At 51.0% G+C, this 23,905-nt stretch overlaps 1 protein-coding gene across 2 annotated transcripts in view; it reads left to right on the plus strand.

The window, feature by feature from the left end:
• The first annotated feature begins 834 nt into the window (after positions 1–834).
• The window catches only part of QSOX1 (quiescin sulfhydryl oxidase 1), a 43,679-nt gene continuing 20,608 nt past the window's right edge, over positions 835–23,905 (plus strand). Inside the window, exons 1-4 of one of the 2 annotated variants that reach the window (XM_012444596.3) lie at positions 835–1,129; positions 12,861–12,961; positions 21,492–21,537; positions 22,110–22,212. In XM_012444596.3, coding sequence (XP_012300019.1) covers positions 874–1,129; positions 12,861–12,961; positions 21,492–21,537; positions 22,110–22,212 — 506 coding nt within the window. In that variant the 5' untranslated portion in view covers positions 835–873. The remainder of the gene's footprint in view (positions 1,130–12,860; positions 12,962–21,491; positions 21,538–22,109; positions 22,213–23,905) is intronic. The other variant, XM_012444595.3, reaches the window with a different exon arrangement.

Consider the following 23,905-nt stretch of genomic DNA (forward strand, 5'->3'; position numbering starts at 1 on the left):
CATGAACACCAGGTCAGCGGATCGGGCTACTTGCGAGAGGGACATGTGAGCGAGCGTGGAGAGCTTCGAGTGGGCTCAAGAGTTGGATGTGGGGCATCTGGGCTGTTGGGAACCTCGAATGCTGGAATCGCCCTATCTTATGAGGGTGGCCAGATGTGGGTGCTGAGGAAACCCTGATTCCACGGCAACGCCCCGCCAACCCATCACAGCCCACAGTGGAGAGAGGGCTTCTCATCCATGAGTAGGGCCTCTCAAATGACGTTCCCCTTTAGATGGTCACGGGCCTCAGCAGGGGTGGGTGCATCTGATCCTGTGGCGTCTTGGTGGTTGCAGACCACGCGTCCCTCTTCTCTCCCACCTACTTCGAATTCACAACGTCTCATCACTTTACGGGAGCCCAGGAACTTCCCTGGAACGGCAGAAATCCGGGTCACCTATTCCAACGGACTCCTCTTCCGTTGGATACGGGGGCCGCGAGGGGCCAAACAACCTCCGCGAATCCCCTGCAGCAACTGCTCAGCGAGCGCCCCACTCCTTTCCTTGGAGATGGAGTTCCAGGGACCAGACTGTACCCCTCGCCTCCTTGGGCCTAGGGCGGAAACCCGGATGGCGCAGCTCTGAGGCCTCGGCGTACAGCGAAAGGACAGCTCACCTCCCAGCCTAGGCCAGCCCCGGCGACGAGCTCAGCCCCGCCCGCTCCCGGGCCCAGGCGCCGCCGGCGGGGCGGGGAGGGGCGGGCGGGGGCCGGCCTCGGGGGCGGGGCCTCGGGGCGGGGACACGTGGCTCCTCCTCGCGGCCGGAGGCGGGCGGTGCCGCGGCGCCGGGACCCTACTCATCCGACACTTGCGTGCGGTGGTGAGCGCAGCGCTGAGGATGGAGAGGTGCGGTCGCGGCTCCAGGCCGCCGCCGACGCTGCTGTTGCTGCTGCTCGCGGTGCCAGGCGCTGTCGCGGCTCCGCGCTCGGCGCTGTACTCGCCCTCCGACCCGCTGACGCTGCTGCAGGCGGACACGGTGCGCGGCGCGGTGCTGGGCTCCCGCAGCGCCTGGGCCGTGGAGTTCTTCGCCTCCTGGTGCGGCCACTGCATCGCCTTCGCTCCGACGTGGAAGGCGCTGGCCGAAGACGTCAAAGGTGAGAAGCGGGGGCGGCCTGCTCCCCCGTGCCCCGCCTCCCCGACCCCTCCACCTGCGGGGGCACAGCCCCTCCTCCGCCCATCGCAAGCCCTCCACCTTCACACTTCTCAGCTCCATTTTGGGCTCCCGCTCCCTTGGCCTCTTCCTCTTGGCCCGCATCCCGCGCTTCTCTCCCCTCTCCACGGCCTGGGCCAGACCTGCCCTGCTCGCCGCGTTCATCCTCCGCCAGGTGACTGTCTCCTCCGCCGCGAGGGGTCTCCTTTGTTCCATCCTCCGCAGGCTCCGCTGACACCTTACGGCTTCCTAGTCCAGCCTGGTGCCAGTCCGCTTCCTCTCGCCCAGGGACCCGTGTCGCCTTCCTGGCAGGTTCCCTAGCTGCTGTCGGGCAGTGCTGGGGAGAGAAGGGAACGGACTTTGTGTTTTGGCTCCCCGCCACCTTTCTCCACTCCCTCGACTGGTTGATCCAGGTGGTACCTTGACTCCCTTTCTCATTTTTGCCTTTGATGTGGGTATGGCCACCTGGCAGTTTTCCTGTCTCGGTTCTGGCCCTCTCCTGACCTGCCGCCTCCGCCACATCCTTCTCTCTCTTCCCCCGCCCGAACCCTTGTGTTTTAACCCCATGTACCCAGAGGCCTTTGGTGCGTGTTTGGCTCTTGCTCCATGTTCTCATTCGCCGGTTGGGGCACCAAAACTGTATTTCCCGGATTCCAAGACACCATCAACTATGAGATACACTGTTCATTTTATGACAGCCCAAGGGGTAGAAGGATAGGAAAAACCACTACATGTATAGAGATTTTAAGGTGAACTCTGTTACAGAAATGCTAAAATTTTGAAACACTTAAGGCTTAGAGTCGAGGAAATATGGTAATAATAGTAATTAATATTTACGGAGCACCTGTCATTTCAGACACCTTACTTATCATTTCGGTACTGGGCATACATTGTCTCATAGTTTCCTTTCCACAATTTAAAGATTCCTGGGGAGTCGCACATCCACCTAACTCAGGTAGTGGGTATTTGGTGGGCAGGAGTAGTGTAGTGATAGTGGTTTGCTCCTGACTTGCTGCCTCTGGAGCTGCTTCCTGATTCTGGTACTAGGGCGCTGGCACAGGCTCCTGCCCTGAAATGGTCATTGAATGCGAACTGTGGGCATCTTTGAAAATAGGGGAACTGGAACCATTGTTCCCCTTCTCTGCTGTTGGTATTTCTTCATAAACTCAACTCTGTGGTCGAATGGTGCCTTTGTAGATGGCACTTCTCAGACTCACCCTTCCCCTTTTCCTGAGCAGCTTCCAGATTGGGTTCTGAAGTGGCTAGATGGAAGCATGTGTTCATCTTTTAGCCATATGGTCCTGGAAAATTAATTTTAAAGGAAACTTAGAAGCTGTTTTGCCCTCTAGTTTACACTTGGCCACATGCCTCCCAGGTCCCAATACCTGAATATGCCTTTCTGAACGTGCTTCCCACCATTTCAACACATTTGGTCGGGGAGGAGTGGTGTCAGCACATCTGCTCAGGGGAGGAGAGAGGGAGAACATGGATTATGGAATTGGAACACCTAAGAGAAGGTAATCTCAGGGGACACTGTGGGCTGAACATCATCAAAATTCCCCCATCTCTTTCCACTTTGAGGCTATAAGAGGTGTTCGATGGTCGCAGATGGATTTATTTCAGAATTTCTTCTTTCATGAGAGTGCTAGAAGCAAAGACTAGCTTTCAGCTAACTCACATGTTTGGCCTCTTGCAATGCGGAGTGTTAGTTTTCCTATGAGTTACGTATCTAGACACTGACCCAGTCTGCTCCTGGGTGAGGGTTACCACTTCTTTTTTTTTTTTTTTTTTTTTTTTTGAGACGGAGTTTCTCTCTCGTTACCCAGGCTGGAGTACAATGGCACGATCTCTGCTCACCACAACCTCCACCTCCTGGGTTCAGGCAATTCTCCTGCCTCAGCCTCCTGAGTAGCTGGGATTACAGGCACGCGCCACCACGCCCAGCTAATTTTTTGTATTTTTAGTAGAGACGGGGTTTCACCATGTTGACCAGAATGGTCTCGATCTCTTGACCTCGTGATCCACCCACCTCAGCCTCCCAAAGTGCTGGGATTACAGGCTTGGGCCACCGCGCCCGGCCGGGTTACCACTTCTAAAAGGGATTCCCCAGTGCGTGGAGCCTTTCTCTAAAACAGGAAAGTGAAATCAGAATTTAACCTCTGTAAAAGGAAATGGAAGCATCACAGTCTGTGGAGGTGAGCCAGGGGAGGTGCAAGCTTTCGGTGGAAACCAGAGGTCTGCTGTGAGCCGTTGGTGTGAGTTAGCCCCTGAGCCAGATCGTGTAGGAGGAGGGCACTGGCAGAATCTGTTGTCAGCCTGCAAGAAAGAACGTTCTCTGCTCCAACTCAAAGGGGTGTTCCTCGGTGAAGCCCTACTGAGAAGCTAGGGTTGGTCTGGCATCATCTCTGTGTCCTGAGGTTTCTTTAGAGAGTTTGGTTGTGAGCTTTCACAAGGCTGCTCTCATCCCACCGTGGGCCATGTGAGTATGGCACATGCTGTCTGCTCAGGATACCTGTATCTTAGGGCAGGAACAGAGACAGAGTGGAGGTCACAGAGAGAGATAAGAATTTTGTAGCCATGCTTAGCTGGCTTCGGGCATTTAATCTGACTGAAGAGGGTTCATTTCTTTAGTGACTAGGGCAATAGATTCTCTAGGGCAGCTGCTGCCCTGGGGCAGAGCATGTGTTTCTGAGAACTGGTTCACCCCTTTCTATTCCAGAGCAGCTCCTGTTGTCTCACCATATGTTTGGGAAATTGATTGTATTCATTGTAGACCTTCATTGCTATTGACTGACTGATCAATCCGCAAATATTTGCTGAGTGATAAAGCACTGTTTGTATTACAGTTGGGGAAATGAGCTACTCACAGAAGGAAAATTGTCAACTGTTAAGAAGCTGTGTTTGAAAAAGGCCAAACATGTGGTTCAACCATTTCTTGTAGGAATTGAGGGTAAGGAAAGTCACAGAGGGCTAATCTGATCGCTAAAGGCCTTTATGCCAGAAGTTATTTCTTACACACTTGCCTTATGCCAGCACTTTGCTAAGGTCCTTCACAGGCCATTAGTATGTACAGTCCTTACCTGGGAAAATATCTGATCTATAGGTATTGTCTTCTTTTTTTTTTTTTTTAACATATAAGTAACTTAAGTAACTTGCCAGGTTTACACAGATGCTGGAGGAGGTCATTGACGGGCAGGTAGAGAAGTGGGTGGAGGAGGAAGGATACTCCAGGTGGGAAAACAGCATGTGCTGAGCCATGGAGGTGAGGTTCATAAGGCGTGTGTTTGAGTGACAGTGAGCAGTGTTGGTTTTGCCCCCTTCTCTGCCAGGGCACAGGCCACATCTGCTCCTTGTACCTGTGATTCCTGGCACAGAGCCAGGTACAGAGTAGGAGGAGCCCACTGCACACTCATGGTGGCCAGTGGCCTGAGCCTCACAAGATTCCAAATGACAGTGTGAGTTGTAGAACCTTCTGCTGGTGTCGTGGTTCCCCTTGACTCAGACCAGGGGTGTCAGCCAGGTGTGAGGGATAGGGAAGGCATTTTGTCCAGCCCATGACGTCACTGCCCAGAAGCTGTCAGCAACAAGGAAGGCGTGAGGTGGCGACTGCATAGTGCTGACTAGTTGGACATGGCACAAACTAACTCTCTGTGTCAGGAGAACTCTGAAGACTTCGGTGTAGTGTCCAGAGCTGAGGGTAGGTAGGTTCTAGTCACTAGACCCCCAGGTCTGACTGGCTCTTGGTGGTTTGGGTAAATGTGCCTCTGCCTTAATGGAAGCCCAGACTCGCTTAACACTCGGAGGCTGTAAGTTTCTTGGTAAGAGTTGTTTGCTGTCTGGTACCTGAACGGTTGTCAGAGCTGGAAGGGGTGTTAGAGATCATTCATCCTGGCCCTCGCTGATCCACGAGGAAGCAGAGATCCAGAGAGGAGACATGTGGCGCTCACAGTGCTAGCCGGTGAAACTCCAAGCAGGGCTTCCTACTCGACCCAGTGCCCTCCCTGTACTTGTGCGTGGGGGCGGGGACGCTGCCCTTGACTCCAGACAGAGCCCCCAGTGGGGACTCAGCAGAATCCCCACAACATCCTCACCACAGGGCGTCCCCGCACCCATCACTCCAAAATGTACAACTGCCAGCTTCTCTTGCCCCCCCGACCCTCCCCTCTCCATTAGTCCATTCATTCTGTTGTTGGTAGAAAAACTACTCTGTTCAGAGCAATAATTGCACCAGGAAAATGTTTTCTCCCCAGTAGTAGAGCTAGACTGATGCTACTGAATCATTTGGGTGTTAGGCATTTAAGTCATCTGCCGCTTCAAAAAGCCTCTGTCACCCAACTCTGCATTACGTTGACAGTAAAGCTTAAATGCAGCTTTGCTCTAACAATGGTGCGTTCAGATAAGGACCTTTCCTATTCCATCTCCTGTTACTTGTCAAAAGACGAAATTATAACACATTCAGAAATCTTAACTGGCTTTTATTTGTGATTCTAGAATTGGGCAACACCACATTCTGCCTTACAGAATGAGTATTCTGATGAGCCGAGCAGAGGAGTTTGGCTTTTTAGACAGAAAAAGGCTGAAGAAAGCAGAAACAGATCAAAAGCCAGATTGGTTATTTCAGTCCCTTTTAAAGGTCAAAGCAGAGGAGACTTCCTTCTGTTGGCTTAGACTGGCTTGTTGAGATTTGACTGTTATCTCACTGTCTCCTGATTTCCTGGAAGTTCAGATCCACAGCTGAGATTTGGCTTGGTGGCGTGGAACTTCAGCCTGAGGGATTCCATCTTGGTTTGGTCTCTTGGGCCTTGTGCAGGAGCTCAGTCCCAACCAGTGACCTCCTATAAATATTATTTAACAATTCTCCCGGACCGGGCGCGGTGGCTCACGCCTGTAATTCCAGCACTTTGGGAGGCCGAGGTGGGTGGATCACGAGGTCAAGAGATCGAGACCATCCTGGTCAACATGGTGAAACCCCGTCTCTGCCAAAAATACAAAAAATTAGCTGGGCGTGGTGGCGCGTGCCTGTAATCCCGGCTACTCAGGAGGCTGAGGCAGGAGAATTGCCTGAACCCAGGAGGCGGAGGTTGCCGTGAGCCGAGATCGCGCCATTGCACTCCAGCCTGGGTAACAAGAGCGAAACTCCGTCTTGGAAAAAAAAAAACAAACAATTCTCCCCTCTGGTCAGGCTCTCACCTGGGTGCGAATGTTACCAAAACAGGGTATCAGCACTATGCTCAGTCATCATCGTTTTGACCTTAACACATCATTTATAGGTTAAGGGGTCTTCGTTATCATGCATTTCTTGGAGTTTTGATCATTCCAGCTGGAGAGGGGTCATTTAGCATTCAACAGATGGCTGCATATGGACGTTTAAGACTTTTTGAGAGGGTACGGTGTAACAGGGAGATTATCATGGCTCTCCAGAGGATAGTACTGAGTTTAGAATATGCCCCGTAGCCAGGGACCCGTGAACCAAACCAACTGAAATCGAAGAGATCAAAGAATGAGCCAGATGAGGAATTTACCCTTTTTAACCAAGTACTGTTTGTTCGTTTTTTGCAACTGAGTCTCAATATCTTATGTATCTATCCATGTGCAGCAAAAAGTGTCAGCAATTGCACAGATTCCCTGTTCCTCTAGTATCCCATGACTGGGTTACATTACAGCAGGGGGTCTAAAAGTCAGACTCTATAAAAGGGACCACTAGTACAGTTTGAACAACAGTTGTGTCGGGGATGTTGCTGAAGTTACCCACTGAGTAGACTAAAGGATCCCTTTGGTCATGTAAAGACCTGGGTTTAGCATGACAAATCCAACATTTCGTAAAGTTACCCACGGAAGCCACTGATTATAGAATTCTAACTATAGCATTATCCTGCCAGACAAAAAAGGTAGACATGATCAAACTATAAACCAGGATAAATCAAACTATCAACCAGGATAAAAGGTAGACATAATCAAACTATAAATGAGGATACATTCCAAGGATACATTCCAAGAGACTTCCAGTTCCAAACTGGAAGTCTCGTTCCAATGAGACTCTTGTTCAGATGTTTTGGGAAAGCATGAAGCCGTCAGCTCCTCTATAGTTATGTCTCTGGTTATGACATTGGGCATTTTGGTGAACTCTGTGTGGTGATTGACCACGTAGGTTCTTGTTAAGTTTGCTTCGCTAGAACTTATCAATAAGGAATCTCAGTGTGGTGGCATATACATCCGGCATGAAACTTATTCCTTGAAATGTACATCGAGTTGTTCAGCTTCTGCTTCTAGGGCTTTAGGCACTGAACTATCTTGTTCTTAGTTGGAGAACTGTAGCTGGTTATTGGAAGAAACTGGAAGAATTCAGGATCCAGTCCAGCTTATAGGTAGATGATAAAAACTTGAAAAGGATCAGCAAGGCTGCAGTCTAATAAGAGGTATACTTATTAGTTTCGTTTTTCTTTAGAAACTTAATTTTTCTGTCTTTAGTCAACCCCTATTTCTACCAAAGATAATCAGGGTAAGCAGGAGACGGAGGTCACAGTGAGCCGAGATTGCGCCACTGCACTCCAGCCTGGATGACAGAGCAAGACTCCATCTCACATAAAATGAAGTAAAATAAAATAAAGATAATCAGGGTAAGACTAATTTGTTTGCTTAATATGTTTAGTCTCATCAAACTTGGCCTGATTATTTATGTAAGTGTGGCAAGAATAGTGATTGACCCCATAGGGTCTTTTTAAGTTTGCTTTGCAGGAACTTATCGATAAGGAATCTCAGCTTGGACTTTGAACAACCTCTCAAGGCTAGGAAGCCAAACCAAGCCCAACTCTAGATTTCCCCTGCAGCACCTACAGATTCATTGTACTACATTCTCAAGTATAGCATCGCACTCAAAACCTTGGTAATATGACCAGTGCTTCCAAGTGTATCCTGTTATAAAGAGAGCAGATGCTTACTGAACTTACGTAAATAACAATATTGCCATAAAAATAAGAATATTCACAAATAGTTTCTGAATTCCACAGAGGTCATATAGGGAGAAAATGTCTCCATTTTTGTTTATAAGAGTATACATTACCAAATTGCTATAAACTATAGATAGCTTAAAAGAAAAAAAGTTTTCTTAAATCTGGACAATAAAACATTAAAAAGTACCAGCAATGTTTCAAGTTTAAAAACTATAGAAACCCATAATTCTTTATTAGTTCATTTAGTTTCATGTAATTATTGCTCTGCCCGATCTTGGTGATCAGTTTTGCAGACCCATCAGTTTTTTTGTTAGAGTTCTGGAAATTCTCTCCCAGTCCAATCGTATTATCTCGAAGTTACTAGAAATGGTACTTATCAGAGACTTTCCACGGATCTCCTTGAAGGTGAAGCACTTTAGGATTATAGTTGCTTAGACAAAAGCTTTTAGAAAAGCCTCAGAATAAAGCAATTAACTATGGACAATAAGACAAAATGGTCGTGGTTAAAGGTCTGATGAAAGTTCATAATAATGACACAGTTGACAAGGAAATTTGGTTATTGCTGAGGGATACAACATTTTAACCTAAGAACTGAAATTATGGCTGATAATACATCATATTTCTAGGAATATCATATAATTTGGGGGATATACATTAATAACAAGTATACATTTCCATTAATATAAGTCAAACATTGTTTCTTATTTGACAATGCTTCCTGTATAATTAATATATCATATGAGCATAACTACTTTAATGTCTCTCCTTTGCACAATCTTTGAGATGTTCCAGGAGCCCCTGGAATGTTCCAAAACTAGTTCAAGTTCAAAAAGACTTAATTTAGAATTCGATTTTGGGAAGTTTGTAAAAAAAAAATCAAAGGCTTAAAATTAAAACATGTAATCAGGCTGGGCATGGTGGCTCATGCCAATAATCCCAACACTTTGGGAGGCCAAGGCAGGAGGATACCTTGAGCCCTGGGGTTCAAGACCAGCCTGGGCAACATAGGGAGACCCCATTTCTATAGAAGAATTTAAAAAAATTAGCCAGGTGTGGTGGTGTGCACCTGTGGTCCCAGCTACTTAAGCAGCTGAGGTGGGAGAATTACTTGATCCCAGGAGGTCGAGGACAAGTGAGCCACAATTGCACCACTGTACTCCAGCCTGGGTGACGTAGTGGGACCTTATCTCAAAACAAAAACAAAAAAGCAAAACGAAAGTATCACTTGATCAAAATTGGATCACAGATCACTGTTAATTCACAGTCATTCATCTAACCAGAATGAGAATTAAAAGACTTCAAAAGGAAAATATAGAATGTTACATTGTTGCAGGAAAAAAACCTTAGCTCTTTTATACAGAGGACTCCATTTTCTTAAGTAATTAAAGACCTAATAAAGACAACATGAAACACAGGGAATCATCTTGATAAAACAAAGGATCTTGCTTTCTTAGGATAATTACCTAAAAGGTACAGAAATACCTTTCACTGTTTCTTTTTAAGAACAGATCAGTACTTGAAGAAAACCTTATTTTAACAGAGAGGACTAAATTCTGGTTTTACGTCAGTGCACTTTTGATATTAAGGCTAATGTTTAAAAAACACAAAAACAATACCCATCTGACCACACTTGAAGTTCTTTTCTCTTCACAACTTCCTTGTATGCATTAGTTTGTCCTGTCCTCTTCCTCTTTCTCATTGTGAAATAATCAGTCACTCTACTTTAGAACAAAGTGACTCTTTTTTCCTTACCCAAAATACATCCTCATATTTTATGACTTCCTTTATAAACCCTGCCATACTTCCCTTGCATACAGAGTTGCGTCCCTTATTATTTCTAGTTTTAGTTGCCTTGTATTAATTAGTTTTTACTCCTTAGTAATCTTAATTTCTAGTGAAAACTAGCAAGCGTTGTGAACTGTCTTCCATCAACACTCACCATTTCATAATTTCTAGAAACGTTTCCTCAATTTAGAATTGATTTTTTTTTTAGAACTGAGTTTCCTCAATTTTTCATGCTTATTACAGACCCAAATATGTTTATATTTTCTATGGCACACAAAAGCAAGATGCCAAAGCATATATACTTTAAACTTATGTTCAGCAATTAATGTTTCAGTATTTTAATTGACTTAGAAATGATGTTTTATGAATATAGATTACTTAATTTAACATAAAATAACTCTAAGAGGAGGCTGGATGTGTGGACAGGGGCCAAATGGAGAACTACCTTCTGCTTGTAGGTTTTCTTCTAAAGTCAGTGAGAGCCCCCAAAGAATGTTGAATAGAGAATGACATCATTAGATCCACAGAATGAGAACATCGTTTGGTGGCCAGAGAGGCCAGTGAGGGGTAGAGCATTTTAGAACCTCACCAGGAGAGAAATAAGATGTTGCTGTTTCTCTAGAGGACCTGCCGTGAGAACCTGTACTAGCTCGTGGGACATGGAGGGTAGGTTGGAGGTGAGGTCAGTAAAGAACCAGATCACGGGTTCACGCCAACCTAGGACAGGCATGAGGAGATGGAGGTTTGGGTGGGGAAAGAGACTTCGGAAGGAGAGTGGACAGCATGTGGAGGCAGGTTGGGATCAGCAATCCCGTGGTCGGGGCAGAAGGATTGTGTCCTGGGCCTGGAATGCAACAGGCTGCCCTGCAGGTGAGATTTAAAGTCAAAGGATGCACCCCAGCTTGCAGATACTTGCTGAGCTCAAGCTGCTATTCTTGTGTGCTAAGGGAGTCAGGAAAGCTCCCCAAAAAGCGTTTGATGAGCGGGTATTGACGAGATTGGGGAAATGGCATCATAAGATGTGGCTCTGACTCTACGACTTTTGAAGTCTGTCTCTGGTAAATACCTCCATCTACTTCCTCTCCCCAACCCCCCACCCACTCCCTCCTGCGAGGAGTCCAGAAGCTACAATGCCGAGAGCAGACTACGGAAAGGAGGGGGTGGTGTGGCCACAGGCCTTCCTCCCAGCTCCCAGAGCCCCTCACTTGTATCAGACCCAGGAAGGTCAGCTTAGTTGCCTTCTTTCAAGGAATGCGTCGGGTGTGCCAGGCTCTTCCTACATGTGTCTCATGGAAGTGAGGGTAACACTCCTTCCTCAGGCGTAAAGTGTTCTTAGGAGCTCTGATATCTTCTGAAATTGTATTCTTCTCAGACATCATAAGGAGTAAGTTCTAGGGTAGAGTATTAGGCCATTTTTGCATTGCTAAAAAGAAATACCTGAGGCTGGGTCATTTATAAAGAAAAGAGGTTTAATTGGCTTATGGTTCTACAGGCTGTCCACGGCATCTGCTTAGTTTCTGGGGAGGTCTCAGGGAGCTTTTACACATGGCAGAAGGCAAAGCAGGAGAGGAAGCAGGAGGGGGTTGGGAAGTGCCACCCTGTTTTAAACAATCAGATCTTAGGAGAACTCACTCATTACCAAGGGGACAGTGCCGAGCTGTTCATGAGGGATCTGACCCCATGGTCTAATACCTTTCACCACACCCCACCTCGTCTAACGTTGGAAATCACATTTCAACATGAGATTTGAAGGGGACACAGATCTAGAACGTTTCGGGTGGGGTCAGAGGTCCTGGTAAAACTATAACCGTCGGGATGTTATTCAGATATTAGTGTTCTGTGGGTAATGGGTGCTGGGTGGGCTGCCTGTGTAAATTCCACTCCTTGCCTCTGGGGCATAGCTTCAAATGGGAGTTGTGGGGGCCACCAGGCAGGCCTGGTCTTCCTCTCATATGCCCCAGAGACGCATGTGGCCCCAGCTGCCATGGAGGTCATCCGAGCCCTTCAGGCAAACACTCCCAGTCTGGCCCCTTCTTGCTCCCTTCTTTTCTAGCTCCCACGCCTCCCAGAAATCCTCCTCTCCAGGCAGCCTGGTCTCTGCCAGCCCTCTCCTCCTCCCCTTGCTCAGGCAGCCTGGTCTCTGCCAGCCCTCTCCTCCTCCCCTTGCTCAGGCAGCTCCTTGCCCACTGGACTGACCGGGAATCTGAGCTCAGGAGAGCTGCCTGTTAGATAAGTGTGTTTCTTCTTCCTGGATCCTGGACCGTGGCCCAGGATGGTGCCATCATTCTCTCTCCCCATGTTTCAGCGGCTGGAGGCCTTGTGGCCTGGGGCCTGATGAAGGGACTGGGTTAATCTGCCAGACTGTGGCCTCGAGACTTCTTTCCCTGCAGTTCCTGGATTCCAGATTCCCCTTCCCTGGCTGGGAACCCGGTTCCCAATACCCTGTGCCCCAACCAGTCAAGTTCTGCTGATTACTAGTACCTCTGGCCCCAGGAACCTTCCCCAAGGGTCCCCTGGGGAATTCCAAATCCCCTAAGGCATGTTCTCCATCCTTCTGGAACTGATGCCATTTGGGGCCCCAAGGACAGAGGCAATACCAGGGCTCTTCCCCGGGGGTGCGGAGGAGGGCAGACTCCTTCACCGTCTCTCAGCCCCTATCCCTGGCCCCGCGTAGTGATGGGGAAACAGATACCATTATGAGGCAGTTACTTATGCTAATCATCCTAAGCACAGGTTCCCTTTTGTGAGGCGCTAACTAAATGCAGACCAAACAGAATAAATATCTCAGGGTCCTTTTCGGAGGAAGGTGTGACCTTTGTCATAAGAGCTTTGGGGTCCGGTGCTGAGGGGTTGTCAGGGTGGGGCATCGCATGGGGGAGATGAGCAGGCAGAGGGGGTGCTGGCCCCTCTTATTTACTGCGGGGTTTTTTGTCCTTTCAGCCTGGAGGCCGGCCCTGAATCTCGCTGCCCTGGACTGTGCCGAGGAGACCAATAGTGCAGTCTGCAGAGACTTCAACATCCCTGGCTTCCCGACTGTGAGGGTGCGTGACTGACAGGAGGGGAAGGCGGGCTGGGCCTGATTTGTTTCCCTTTATAAGGGAAAGGGGCCGTTGGGATGTGTTGGGATGGGCAGATTTCAGCTGCTCTGATTCGAGCTGGGAGGTAATCATCACTTGGGCTGGTGAGAGCTCCCAGCTCCCAAGGTCCTCTTCAATTGCTCTCCCTCCTGACCTTCCAGCCTTAGAGGTCTGATGTAACTCTACAAAACCAGGATTTAGGCTCTGACCCATCTGTGGGCAGGGCCAGACTCTAGGAGCCTAGTGGTCCCCCACAAAGGGACCCCGGACACTCTGGCAAGCCTCAGCCTCATCAGGCAAGTGCCTTCAACCACAAGTAGCTAAGAAGGGACCTGTCAGGGTGGCCTCACCCCACTGTCAGAATGCCAGTGCCTCAGGCAGCAGGGATCCCCGGCACAGGAGTTATCACATCCAAGGCATGAGGGCTTCGTCACCCCAGCTCTGGCAGAAAGTGGCACGAGATCTCTGATGATGCCTTGCCTGCCAGCCTGCCCACCGCAGGGCATCAACAGCTTAATTAATGTCTGAACAGCTTCCAAGGCTTTCAAATAGGAGGCCCTGGATAGCCCAGGGCAGCAAGGCTGCTGCAGTTATGGTGAGGGCCCTCTCCTGGGCTCAGGCCTGGCTGAGATCCAATTAGTTTTCTTACAGATTAGAGAAGCCAAATTCAAGTCTCTGTCTCTGTATCTCCAGCTATAAATAATGCACACCCTCCCACCAGAATGGCATCTAGAAAAGCAGTTTCCTCTGTAGCCATTAGCAATAATTAGGGAGTGCCTTTGAAAGCTGAAATGCCAGGCATTGTCCCTGGAACAAGATACCTCTGAGCCAGGGGTGGGGGCAGTCAAATTTGAAGCAGAACCACGAGCCAGAACTCAGCCTGATTACCCCGGCAGCCTCCGTCTGAGAAGGAAGGCTGCGGCTCCACCAGGAAAATCCAACTCTGACTCCACTGACGGTTCTGTTCCTGGAGCCCAGTGAAAGAAGGCCTTTCCTAAACTGTTACCACGTAGGCTCTGGACCCAGGCCCAGGTTTAGCTGAGGCCAGGTTGGTCTGGGGACAGTGTGGCGAACCAGTAGCTACTGCCGTGTCATTGAAAAGTGGCAGCGGAGAGACTCTTGTCAATCATCCCTTTGAAATAAAAGGCCTTCCTGGCAGGGACACGGTGCTATCCTTGGCCCTAAAGTGTGTGATTGAAAATATTCAAACAGGGCACCCTGTTCCTTTGGCTGAACTAAGGTGAGCGGCCCTGAGTGGGAAGCTGCGGGAAAATTAGTGTGGCAGCAGGAACCTTCATTCACAGGCTGACATTTTTCTCCCAGTGAGCACAGGGGTCCAGCCACTGTCCAGCCCCCAGGGGAGAGATTGACCTGGGTCCGGCAGCCAGGGCAGGATGACCTATTGGAGTTCTGTAGGGCCTGACACCTGGGCTTTCTGACTCTGCCTGGGAGAGGCTGGGCGCAGCAGGGGTGAAGGAGGCAGCCCAGGCCCAGGAGGTCAGAGGCTCCTCAGCGCCTCCCCTTGTCACGCAGCGCACGTAGCCTGGATGCCTCAGGTGAGTCACCTCTCCTGAACTGTGCGGCTGGCTGTGGGAGGGGCGCTGGGAGGCTCTCGCTGGGCTTCTCGGCCCTCCCCTGCTTCCAGACGGCAGCACCTGGCAGGGCCAGTCTGGTAGTCATCTGTCCACAGACCAGCATGGTGGCCTCCCCCGGCAAAGCCTTTTCTGCCTCGCCGGAGGAACCTTCGACTCATCTTTGGCCCGGCGGGAGGCACCCAGTGCCCTGTCCTTCGGACTCCAGTCCATAGGCCACGTGGCTCAAGATGTTGGCAGGTCTCTGCTCTCAGGTCCTATGCAGCGGCTCTCAGATACTCTTCCACTGTGACCGACTGTAAGCAATATACGTTTTGATATTGTGACCTCAAAGTCGGCATCTATCTATTATCACTAAAACAAAAGTTTCATAAAACAAGGTTAATTTTTACTAAGTACAGTTATACTGTGATATTTTCTGTTCTATTTATTTTTTAAAAATACTGGCCGTAGGCTAGGCGCAGTAGCTCATGCCTGTAATCCTAGCACTTTGGGAGGCCGAGGCAGGCGGATCATGAGGTCTGGAGTTCAAGACCAGCCTGACCAATATGGTGAAACCCCATCTCTACTAAAAATATGAAAATTAGCTGGGCGTGGTGGCACATGCCTATAGTCCCAGCTACTCGGGAGGCTGAGGCAGGAGAATCACTTGAACCTGGGAGGTGGGGGTTGCAGTGAGCCGAGATCGCATCACTGCTATCCAGCCTGGCGACAGAGCAAGACTCCATCTCAAAAAAAAAAAAAAAAAAAAATACTGGCTGTGATTAAATACATTGATTTGACAGCTTATTACAAGGTTGTTTCCAGTGTTTGGAAAACACTGCTCAAACAGATTCCAATCTCCAGAGACTCTGGCCCATGAAGAGCCTGTGTGCTCTGCTGGTGGGCCAGAGACATAGCTCTGTTGCCCTGCCTGCTGTTCCCTGGGGCTGAAGCCCGACCTTGCACTCTGCCCATGAAGAGCTGCAAGGTGAGGACCCATGTGAAGCAGGAGGAGAGGGGAGGAGAGTGTTTTTGGTACGATGGGGACAGGCCCACACGCAAGAGTCTGGCCTCCCCTGGTGGCGTGTGTCACTGTCCTTTCCCTCTGTCTCCGGCCCCTTGTCACCTTGAGCAAACAGTGAGCTTCTACCAGCCCAGCTTGTTTAGCAAACACCTGGGCCCTGAAGGGCAGGCGGGCTGTGGCAGGTCCCCATCAGGCTGGAGCCAGAGCTCAGCTGCAAGAAAACAGGCGTGGGAGAGGGAGGGGCTGGTTGGCTGCAGGTTCTGGCTGGAGCTTGGGGACCTAGAGGCTGGAACTTCTGGGTCAAGGGGCTTCTCCGTGGGCCTCAGGAGTGCCCTTCAGTGGGGTTGGAATGGTTCCCCCTTTATGGCCAAAGGCCTGGCTGGAACGAGGGGTACACAGCACAGCAGCGTGGGGGTGGGAAAGGGTGAGGCTTCCCTTTTCAAGGCTCTGAGGAGATCAGTGATGTGGCTTCAAATCCTGGCCTCACTGCTTACAGTGTGTGGCTTGGAAAGTCACTTAGCAGTGCCCCAGCCGTGGGCCCCGGTTTCCTTGTCTGTAAACATGGGATGATAACATCTGCCTACGAGGACTGTTGCCAAATGTGAAGTGAGGTCTTCCGTATGAAAGTGCTGCCATGCTGGTGTGATTTGGGCTTCAGTAAAAGTAGTTTGCCTCCTTTCCGTTGTCCCGTCTTTCTCATGGGCCACCCGTAGGGCTACTGGTAGCTGCTGTGTGGCCACTGCGTTTTGGGCAGTCCATTTGTCCGTCAGCAGCCACTGCAGGCATGCTGGCTGGGTGCCCAGCACTGCACTCCCCACTCTGGGCGAGGCCAGGAGTGTGAGATCCCCAGAGCGCCGGTGAGAGGCGGCCAGCCACAGGCACCCAGCGAATGCCATGGGAGTTTGCTGGACTCACGGAGCTCTTTCTCTCGAGAGGAGTTCGTGTAGGAGGGGACTTCCACTTGATGTTGAAGGACAGATGGGTTGGCTGGGAGAGAGGAGGGGTGTGGGTGGGCCTCACGGGCAGGCGGGAAGGCAAGTGGCAAGGCCCTGTGTGGGCTCATGTTGAAGGATGAGGCAGCGCTGGGGGAGGAGGGAGCCCAGGAATGGCAGGTCCTTGAATGCAGGTTTGGGAGCGTGGATGCCCTGTGGGGGTACAGAGTCTGGGCCATTACCTTCTGTGGCTTTTGCTAGAAGGTGAGATGTCGGGGTGAAGACAGGACTCCAGGATGTCTCCTGCCTCTCTCTGGAAAAGGAGGTGGGCCCCTTTCTCAGCAGTCAGCTGCCGTTTGGGGCATCTTCTTCACAGATGGTCCGCGGTGTGGGAAGTGGTGAAGCTCGTGGATCCTCATGGGCTTACCATAAAATACTTGGAGGCTGGACCATTTTCCTTAAAACATGTTGTGAAAGCTGGAATTCAGTGCCATCGGTGTCACCCTGGGAAGTGTGCTTTCTCTTGAGCTCGATGGGCCCCAGGAAGGCTGTCGGCACTCCACAGTTTTGTGAAGACCAGCCTGGTGTTGCCTGGTTTTCTGCCATTAGAGAGTGGCTGGAGGTCTTCTAGAAGCTCCTGTGTAAAGTGATGAAAGAAAAGTGATGGGTGCTGACTGCTCCTGGAGAAAAGAAACACACTCCCAGTCTCAGTTGCTTGCCTCCAGGGAACTGTGGTGGTTTCCCTTGGGCAGGGCACACGCCCCCAGTGGTTGACTGAATAAGGATACATGTTAATCAGAGGACAAAAATGTGCCCTGACTCGATTTCCACATGAGCTTCCAGGGTGATCGAAGGGCAGTGACTCTCTGTTGAGCTGAACAGATGTCTGTTGAGAGGTGCCTCCTGGTCAAAGGTGGGTGCGTGGGTGGGTGGCGGATTCAGGTGGAAGTCCATTGCAGCTGGAGTGGAGGGAGTGGAGAGCAGTGCAAGGTGAGTTTGAGTTTGGATCCTGGAAGGCATTGAATGCATTGAGTTTGGACGTTATTCATTGACAGTGGGGAGTCATGGAAGAGATGTGAGGAGGAGCACAATGTTTAGACCAGAACTGTGCCTTAGAAAGCTAACCTTAGTAGCAGTGAGGAAGGTGGCTGGAGAATGAAAAGATTGCGCATCCTGCAACTTCTGAGAGCATGAAAGGTGGGGACTGATGCAGTGACCCAGAAATACCTCATCACCTGTCAGCCCTTGTCTAGACAAGGCAGGCGGAGAAGGAGAGGACTTTTGAAGAGGTGTCACGGAGGTCAAGTGCACAGAACTTGTCAGCTAACTGGATGACGGGTTTTTGGAGAGGGGGATGGTGTGGGTGGCAGGGAGGAGGACTGGTCACTGGGTGAGATAAACACAGGTGGCAAAGCCGGTTGGGAGAGGGGTGACTCAGTCTTGGGGATAGGGGGAGGGGGACATATCCTGACACCTGGATTGAGGTCACCAGGAAGAACCAGGAGTCTAGGACAGGTGAGGACCTGAGATGCGGAGGGTTTAGATGGCAAATCATTTGGCCAGAGTCGTTGGCTTTGGCAAGGGAGAAACGATAGATTTGTTCATTGATCCCTTTATCCACTCATTCATTTAGAAGCCAGATTGAGCAACTTCTTTGTGACAGTGCCTTCAACAGCTTTTTAAACAGAAGAGTGTCAGGACCTGACGTGTGGCTGTAGGAGAGCCCCTGATAGGAGATGGCGAGGGCAGCGGGCACAGGAGAGCAGTCACAGGTGAAGCTAGGACCGGGCAGGGGTGGCCAAGTAGGGCTGGCCAGTGTCCAGCCAACCAGGGGATGGCAACGTGAAGGTGACGAAGGAAAGCATCAACAAAATGTGGCAGGAAAAATGACAGATGCCCGCCCTGGGAGGACAAAGTCGGCAGGAATAACATCTGTACCGCAGAGAGGCCGGGGGGGCGGGGAGAGATCGCTGGAGTGGCTGAAGAGAAGGTCACCACGGGGCTGCCCTAGAGCGGCTCCAACTGAGGGTCACGGGGATGGCGAGAGGGCAGCTGAGGAGCGAGAGCAGACGCTTCAGGTAAGTTGGCAGCACAGGGACACGGGAAGGAAATACAGTCGCTGGAGGAGGAAGGAGGGCCTCTCTTCATCCCCATCCTCCTTCCCGTTCTGTCCTCTCCTTGTTCAAGGTTTAGATTTGGAGAATTAGAATCTATTTGTAGGCCTAGGGGAGGCTGTGGTAGAAAAGGGGAATGAATGATGAGAGATGGCTAGGAAGAATGAAGAGTGTGAGGTGTGGGAGCCAGAGCTTGGTGGAGACTTTGCCCTGGGAGGTGGGCGGGAAGCTTCCCAGGACAAGGGAACAGCTGGAGGTGTCACAGGGCCTTCCCTTTAGTCTGCACCTTGTGGGGAGGGGATTTTGGGGTGCCTGCATCCCCCTGGGCCACTCTGGCTGACCGAGGCTCCTGGTGAGACTCCAAGCTGCCTGTGACTGTTGGGATCTTGAGAGGCTGCCTTTTTTGAATTTTTTTATTTTATTTTTTTGAGACAGAGTCTCTCTCTCTAGCCCAGGCTGGGGTGCAGTGGTGTGATCTCAGCTCACTGCAACCTCCACCTCCTGGGTTCAAGCAATTCTCCTGCCTCAGCCTCCCAAGTAGCTGGAATTACAGGCACACGCCACCCCATTTGGCTAATTTTTGTAGTTTTAGTAGAGACGGCCAGGCTGGTCTCAAACTCCTTACTTCAAATGATCCTCCCCCCTCGGCCTCCCAAAGTGCTGGCATTACAGGCATGAGCCACCGTGCCCAGCCCAGAGAGGCTGCCTTTTGATGGTAGTAATGCCAGCCCCTTTTAATGTGGGCGCCTGCTCAGATGTGGGTGATCTGATGGTTGATAACAAAAAAATGACCATATTTACTTTTCAAAGTGAAAATAACAGCTGTCGCTGTGGGAAAGTCACCCAGTTCAAGGCTTCATGATGTCAGGCTTGTTCTCCTATCTGTAGAAACCAGAGTCTGTCCTGCCTGTACGTAAACAAGGGCACCGTCACTGTGGATAACAGCAGCACATCACCCTCGGGCTTCTTTTTTTTAAATTTATTTTTAATTTTTAACTTTTTGTAGGGATGGGCCTCGCTGTGTTGCCTAGGGTAGTCTTGAACTCCTGAGTTCAAGTGATCCTCCCTCCTAGGCCTCCCAAAGTGCTGGGATTACAGGTGTGAGCCGCTGCACCTGGCCCGGCTGATTATTTGTCGGTAAACCAAACCCCAAACAGATGTATCATCGGTTTTGTTTCTGAAAAACAGTGTCAGTACATAAATGCCATGACATGCATTATCAACATGATCTCATAATCGAGCAAAGTTATGATCATTTTCCTAAGTATTAGGATAACATAATTTTATTAGGCCAGTAAAGTTAAATAACGATGAAGAACACTATTTAAATGTGTGGCATGTATAAGTGGATGGTTTTCATCCACAGTAAAAGTTTATATTAATGTTTTAAGAAGAGTAAAGCAGTGAGCAGGAGTAAGGGCCCAGGGGAGGTCACAGGGAGCAGAAGGTTGCAGGTGGGGAGAGACAGGTGGCTTCTCTGCAGCCTTTACTCCTCATGTGGGAGACGGTGGCAGGTGGCTTCCAGATTTTCTGCCTACAAATGGCTGGAACAAACAGGTCCTCGCCAATCCTGGTTCCTGGTGTTGAAAAGGTACGAAGGAGGGAAGGGGATGCTGGTGGTGGGTGATGATGACGCCGTTAACATTTACCAGTTCCTTGTGGTAGGCACTAGGTACTGTGCTAAGCACTTCAGGTATGGTCATGAAATCCTCACACGTCTTCAAGGTAGATGGTGTCATCCTCATTTCAAAGATGAGAATGGGAAGGTTCGGAGCAGTTGATGCATTGCCCAAGGTCACACAGCGAGAGCAAAGCAGAGCCGGTCCTTGAACCAGGTCTGCCAGAGCCCAGGGTCTGTACTCAACCACCAGCTTGGGATAAGGCCAAACAGCTCTGTCCAAGAAGGGAGAAGGAAGCCAGTGTTTGGCTGTTGGAGGCAGAGGCCCAAGGTAGCGAAAAGTGGCCCCTTGGCTAGGGGCCCATGGGAGGAAGCCTCTTCCCAGCCTGCAGGCGCTCCCGCAGGCGGTTCAGTGGCCACTTCCAGGACAACTCAACCGTGTTCCGTCCTGAGCCGGAAGAGTGCAGGCAAAAGCCTTGGCAGCCGTCTCGCCCCCTGGGCAAACGCCCAGATTGCCAGGAGTCAGGCTCTGTTCTGTCTGTCCTCTTGCCCCAAGGAGGTATGACAGACTAGGCTTGGGGTGTCATGTACATGGGAAAAGAAGACAGAGTGGTGAGTTAAATCAGCTAGTCTGTAGCAAAGCATGTTTCTCCAGGGACTCAGGCCCCCACTTCCAGAGGACCTGTTCTGGAGACCCTCTTCCTTGTGTCTGCTGTGCTGAGCTGGGAGTTCTCAGTGGACAGAGACACCAGCCTCTAAGCCTCTTTTCCTGAGTCAGGAGCAAGGGCACGTTGACACAGAAGCAGACTGACATTTCCCAAGGGATGTAGGAGGTGCCCGCACCTCGTTTTTTCAGATGGGTCTGCACAGGAAAACAGCAGTGGCACCTCATCACTCACCGTACGATATTTGTGAGTGATTACATGCTAGGTGCTGTGCTGCACAGAAATGGCCCGTGTCAGGGAAAGCGTGTGAGCGGCTGCCCACAGGATCCCTGGATGCTTCCGAGGGGTGTGGGCGGGGCTGGTGTGAGGGTATCGGAGGGAGCCAGTGTCCAGCTCCTAGAGCAAACCCCCCGGCTCTCCATTTTACAGATGAAGAAACAGGCTCAGCAGGGTTAGGTGGTTTGCCCAGGCGCCACGTGGAATAAGCAGGCAGATTTTAAGCGCAGGCCTGCGTGGCCGCACTGTGAGCCACCTTCTATCACTGACGCCCACGTGTTTCGCTTCCAGTTCTTCAAGGCCTTCTCCAGGAATGGCTCGGGAGCAGTGTTTCCAGGTGGGTGTCCCGGCCCTGGCTGTCCTGCTGTCCTGTGAGCGTCTTCCTCCCGCTGCCTCCCTTGGCCTGGGTTTCTGTTGGGGTGGAGAAAGCCCTGGCATTTTCGGCAGGGTCGAGGGTGAGGCGGTCCCCCCAGGAAGCCTCACTTGTGTTTTCCTAAAACTGTCCTCCCAGTCAGCTTCGGGAAAGCCAGGCTGAAGACGCCCTTCAGCGTGGACCTACCCAGGGCCCTGGGGCAGGGGCACGGACACCGTGTTCCCAGAAGACCTTTCCTCTCACAATGGGGTTGGCATCCAGAGAGCAGACCAGCAGTCCCCCGGGGAAAGTCCTAATGGGGCCCAGTTCTGAGGGACTCTTTCTTGTCTAAGGGATGGGCGTCCTTGTACTGCCTGGGGCCACAGGAGGACCCTCAAGCCACATTCCTCTAGCGCAGGGAAGGACTGACGCCTCGTCCGTCTCTCTCGGGGCTGGCCATGCCCCAGGCCCTTTGTTTCTGGGAGTGAAGCTGGCAAGTGTGCTGTGGAAGCCGCTCTGCTCTCCTGACACCCCCCCACGCCTGTTTTCATTTACAGTGGCTGGTGCTGACGTGCAGACGCTGCGGGAGAGGCTCATTGACGCCCTGGAGTCCCATCATGACACATGGCCGCCAGCCTGTCCCCCACTGCAGCCTGCCAGGTATTTAGGGCTAGGGCAGGCTTAGTGCATCGTGGGCCAGGACCCAGGCCTGGAGTGAGAGGGAGGGAACAGCAGGGCGGGGACTCCAGTTTATTCTCCTTGCTGCCTTTGCCTGTGGGGCTGACACCCCAGTTGGCTGGAGCTACTCCAGAACCAGGTGGCAGCTGATAGCTGGGGGGGGCTTTGTATTGCGCAGGTCCTGCTGAAGAGCCCCGTCTTCCTGGGGCTGACGGTGGGTGCAAGGCTCCATCCCACCAGGTGGGAAGGAAAAGGTGGGTGGGGCTTCTCCAGGTTGGACCTGCTGCTGTTTCTCGCCACCTGCCCCCAGAATGTTTAGGGGACACAGCAGGATTTTACATGCTCTATCCCCGGGAAGGCCACAGACAGTCAGAATGGCATGAGGAGGAAAAAGGAGATGGAATATTTCGAGGGAAATGGGGGGAGGTGGAGAGAAGGTGGTGATGCTTGGGGCATGGGGGTGGCCCCTGGTCTCTGTGCTGCAGAGCGTCAGGTGCGGTGGCTGGTGCTCTATATCCACCCCGCAGCTTGCCTCTTTTCCAGAAAAATGAGGACAGTAAGGTTTGCATGGGGTCTTGCCCATACTCTCCCAAAGAAGGAGGCAGGTAGATTAAAAACACTAGGTCCCCCACTTCTGTATGAGAACTCAGGATAATGCCCACCTCGGGGGGCTGTTTCCAAGAAGGAACAAATCCATGTACCGGCAGCGGTGGTAGAGGCAGCCCAGCCTTGAGCACAGTGGAGGCCCCAGGTGCCGAGTGGGCCTCGCAAGGCCGCTGTTGGTGCGCAGAGGCTGTCTTAGGTTTGCGTGCGGGTGCTCTCGGAGACCTGGCCCTGCTGAGAGATTGTGTTTCCAAGTGTCAGTTGGGGTTGAAGCCAACTCACAGTGACTCCTTTGTCACCTTTCCCAATTTTCTATCCTCCAGAGGGGCCTCTAGGAGACCCTGGACGCAGCAGAGTCTTTACGTGGTTTGGGGTTCCACAGCCAGACCCTGTCTCTCCAGAAAACACCCATGCCAGCCTGTGCCCTGGTCCTTGCTTCTTCCATTTCTCAATGATTCTGTCTCCGTCTCCCTTCTTCTTACACACACACGTACATTCCTCACGGAGCATCTCAAGAGCAACAAATCAGGCAAACCTGCCAAGCTCTTTCAAAGTGATCCTTTTCTTTTTTTTTTTGGAGACAGAGTCTCACTCTGTCACCCAGGCTGGCACTGCAACCTCCACCTCCTGGGTTCAAGCGATTCTCCTGCCTCAGCCTCCCGAGTAGCTGGGACTACAGGTGCCTGCCACCAAGCCTGGCTAATTTTTTTTTTTTTTTTTTTTTTTAAGACGGAGTTTCCCTCTTGTTACCCAGGCTGGAGTGCAATGGTGCGATCTCGGCTCACCACAACCTCCGCCTCCTGGGTTCAGGCAATTCTCGTGCCTCAGCCTCCTGAGTAGCTGGGATTATAGGTACGCACCATCATGCCCAGCTAATTTTTTGTATTAGTAGAGACAGAGTTTCACCATGTTGACCAGGATGGTCTCGATCTCTTGACCTCATGATCCACCCGCCTCGGCCTCCCAAAGTGCTGGGATTACATGCTTGAGCCACCGCGCCCGGCCAATTTTTTGTATTTTTAATAGAGATGTGGTTTCACCATGTTGCTCAGGGTGGTCTCACACTCCTGAA

This window comes from Aotus nancymaae, unplaced genomic scaffold (assembly GCF_030222135.1).
Source record: "Aotus nancymaae isolate 86718 unplaced genomic scaffold, 86718_ANA_hifiasm-v0.15.2.pri h1tg000108l, whole genome shotgun sequence".
Lineage (NCBI taxonomy): Eukaryota > Metazoa > Chordata > Mammalia > Primates > Aotidae > Aotus > Aotus nancymaae.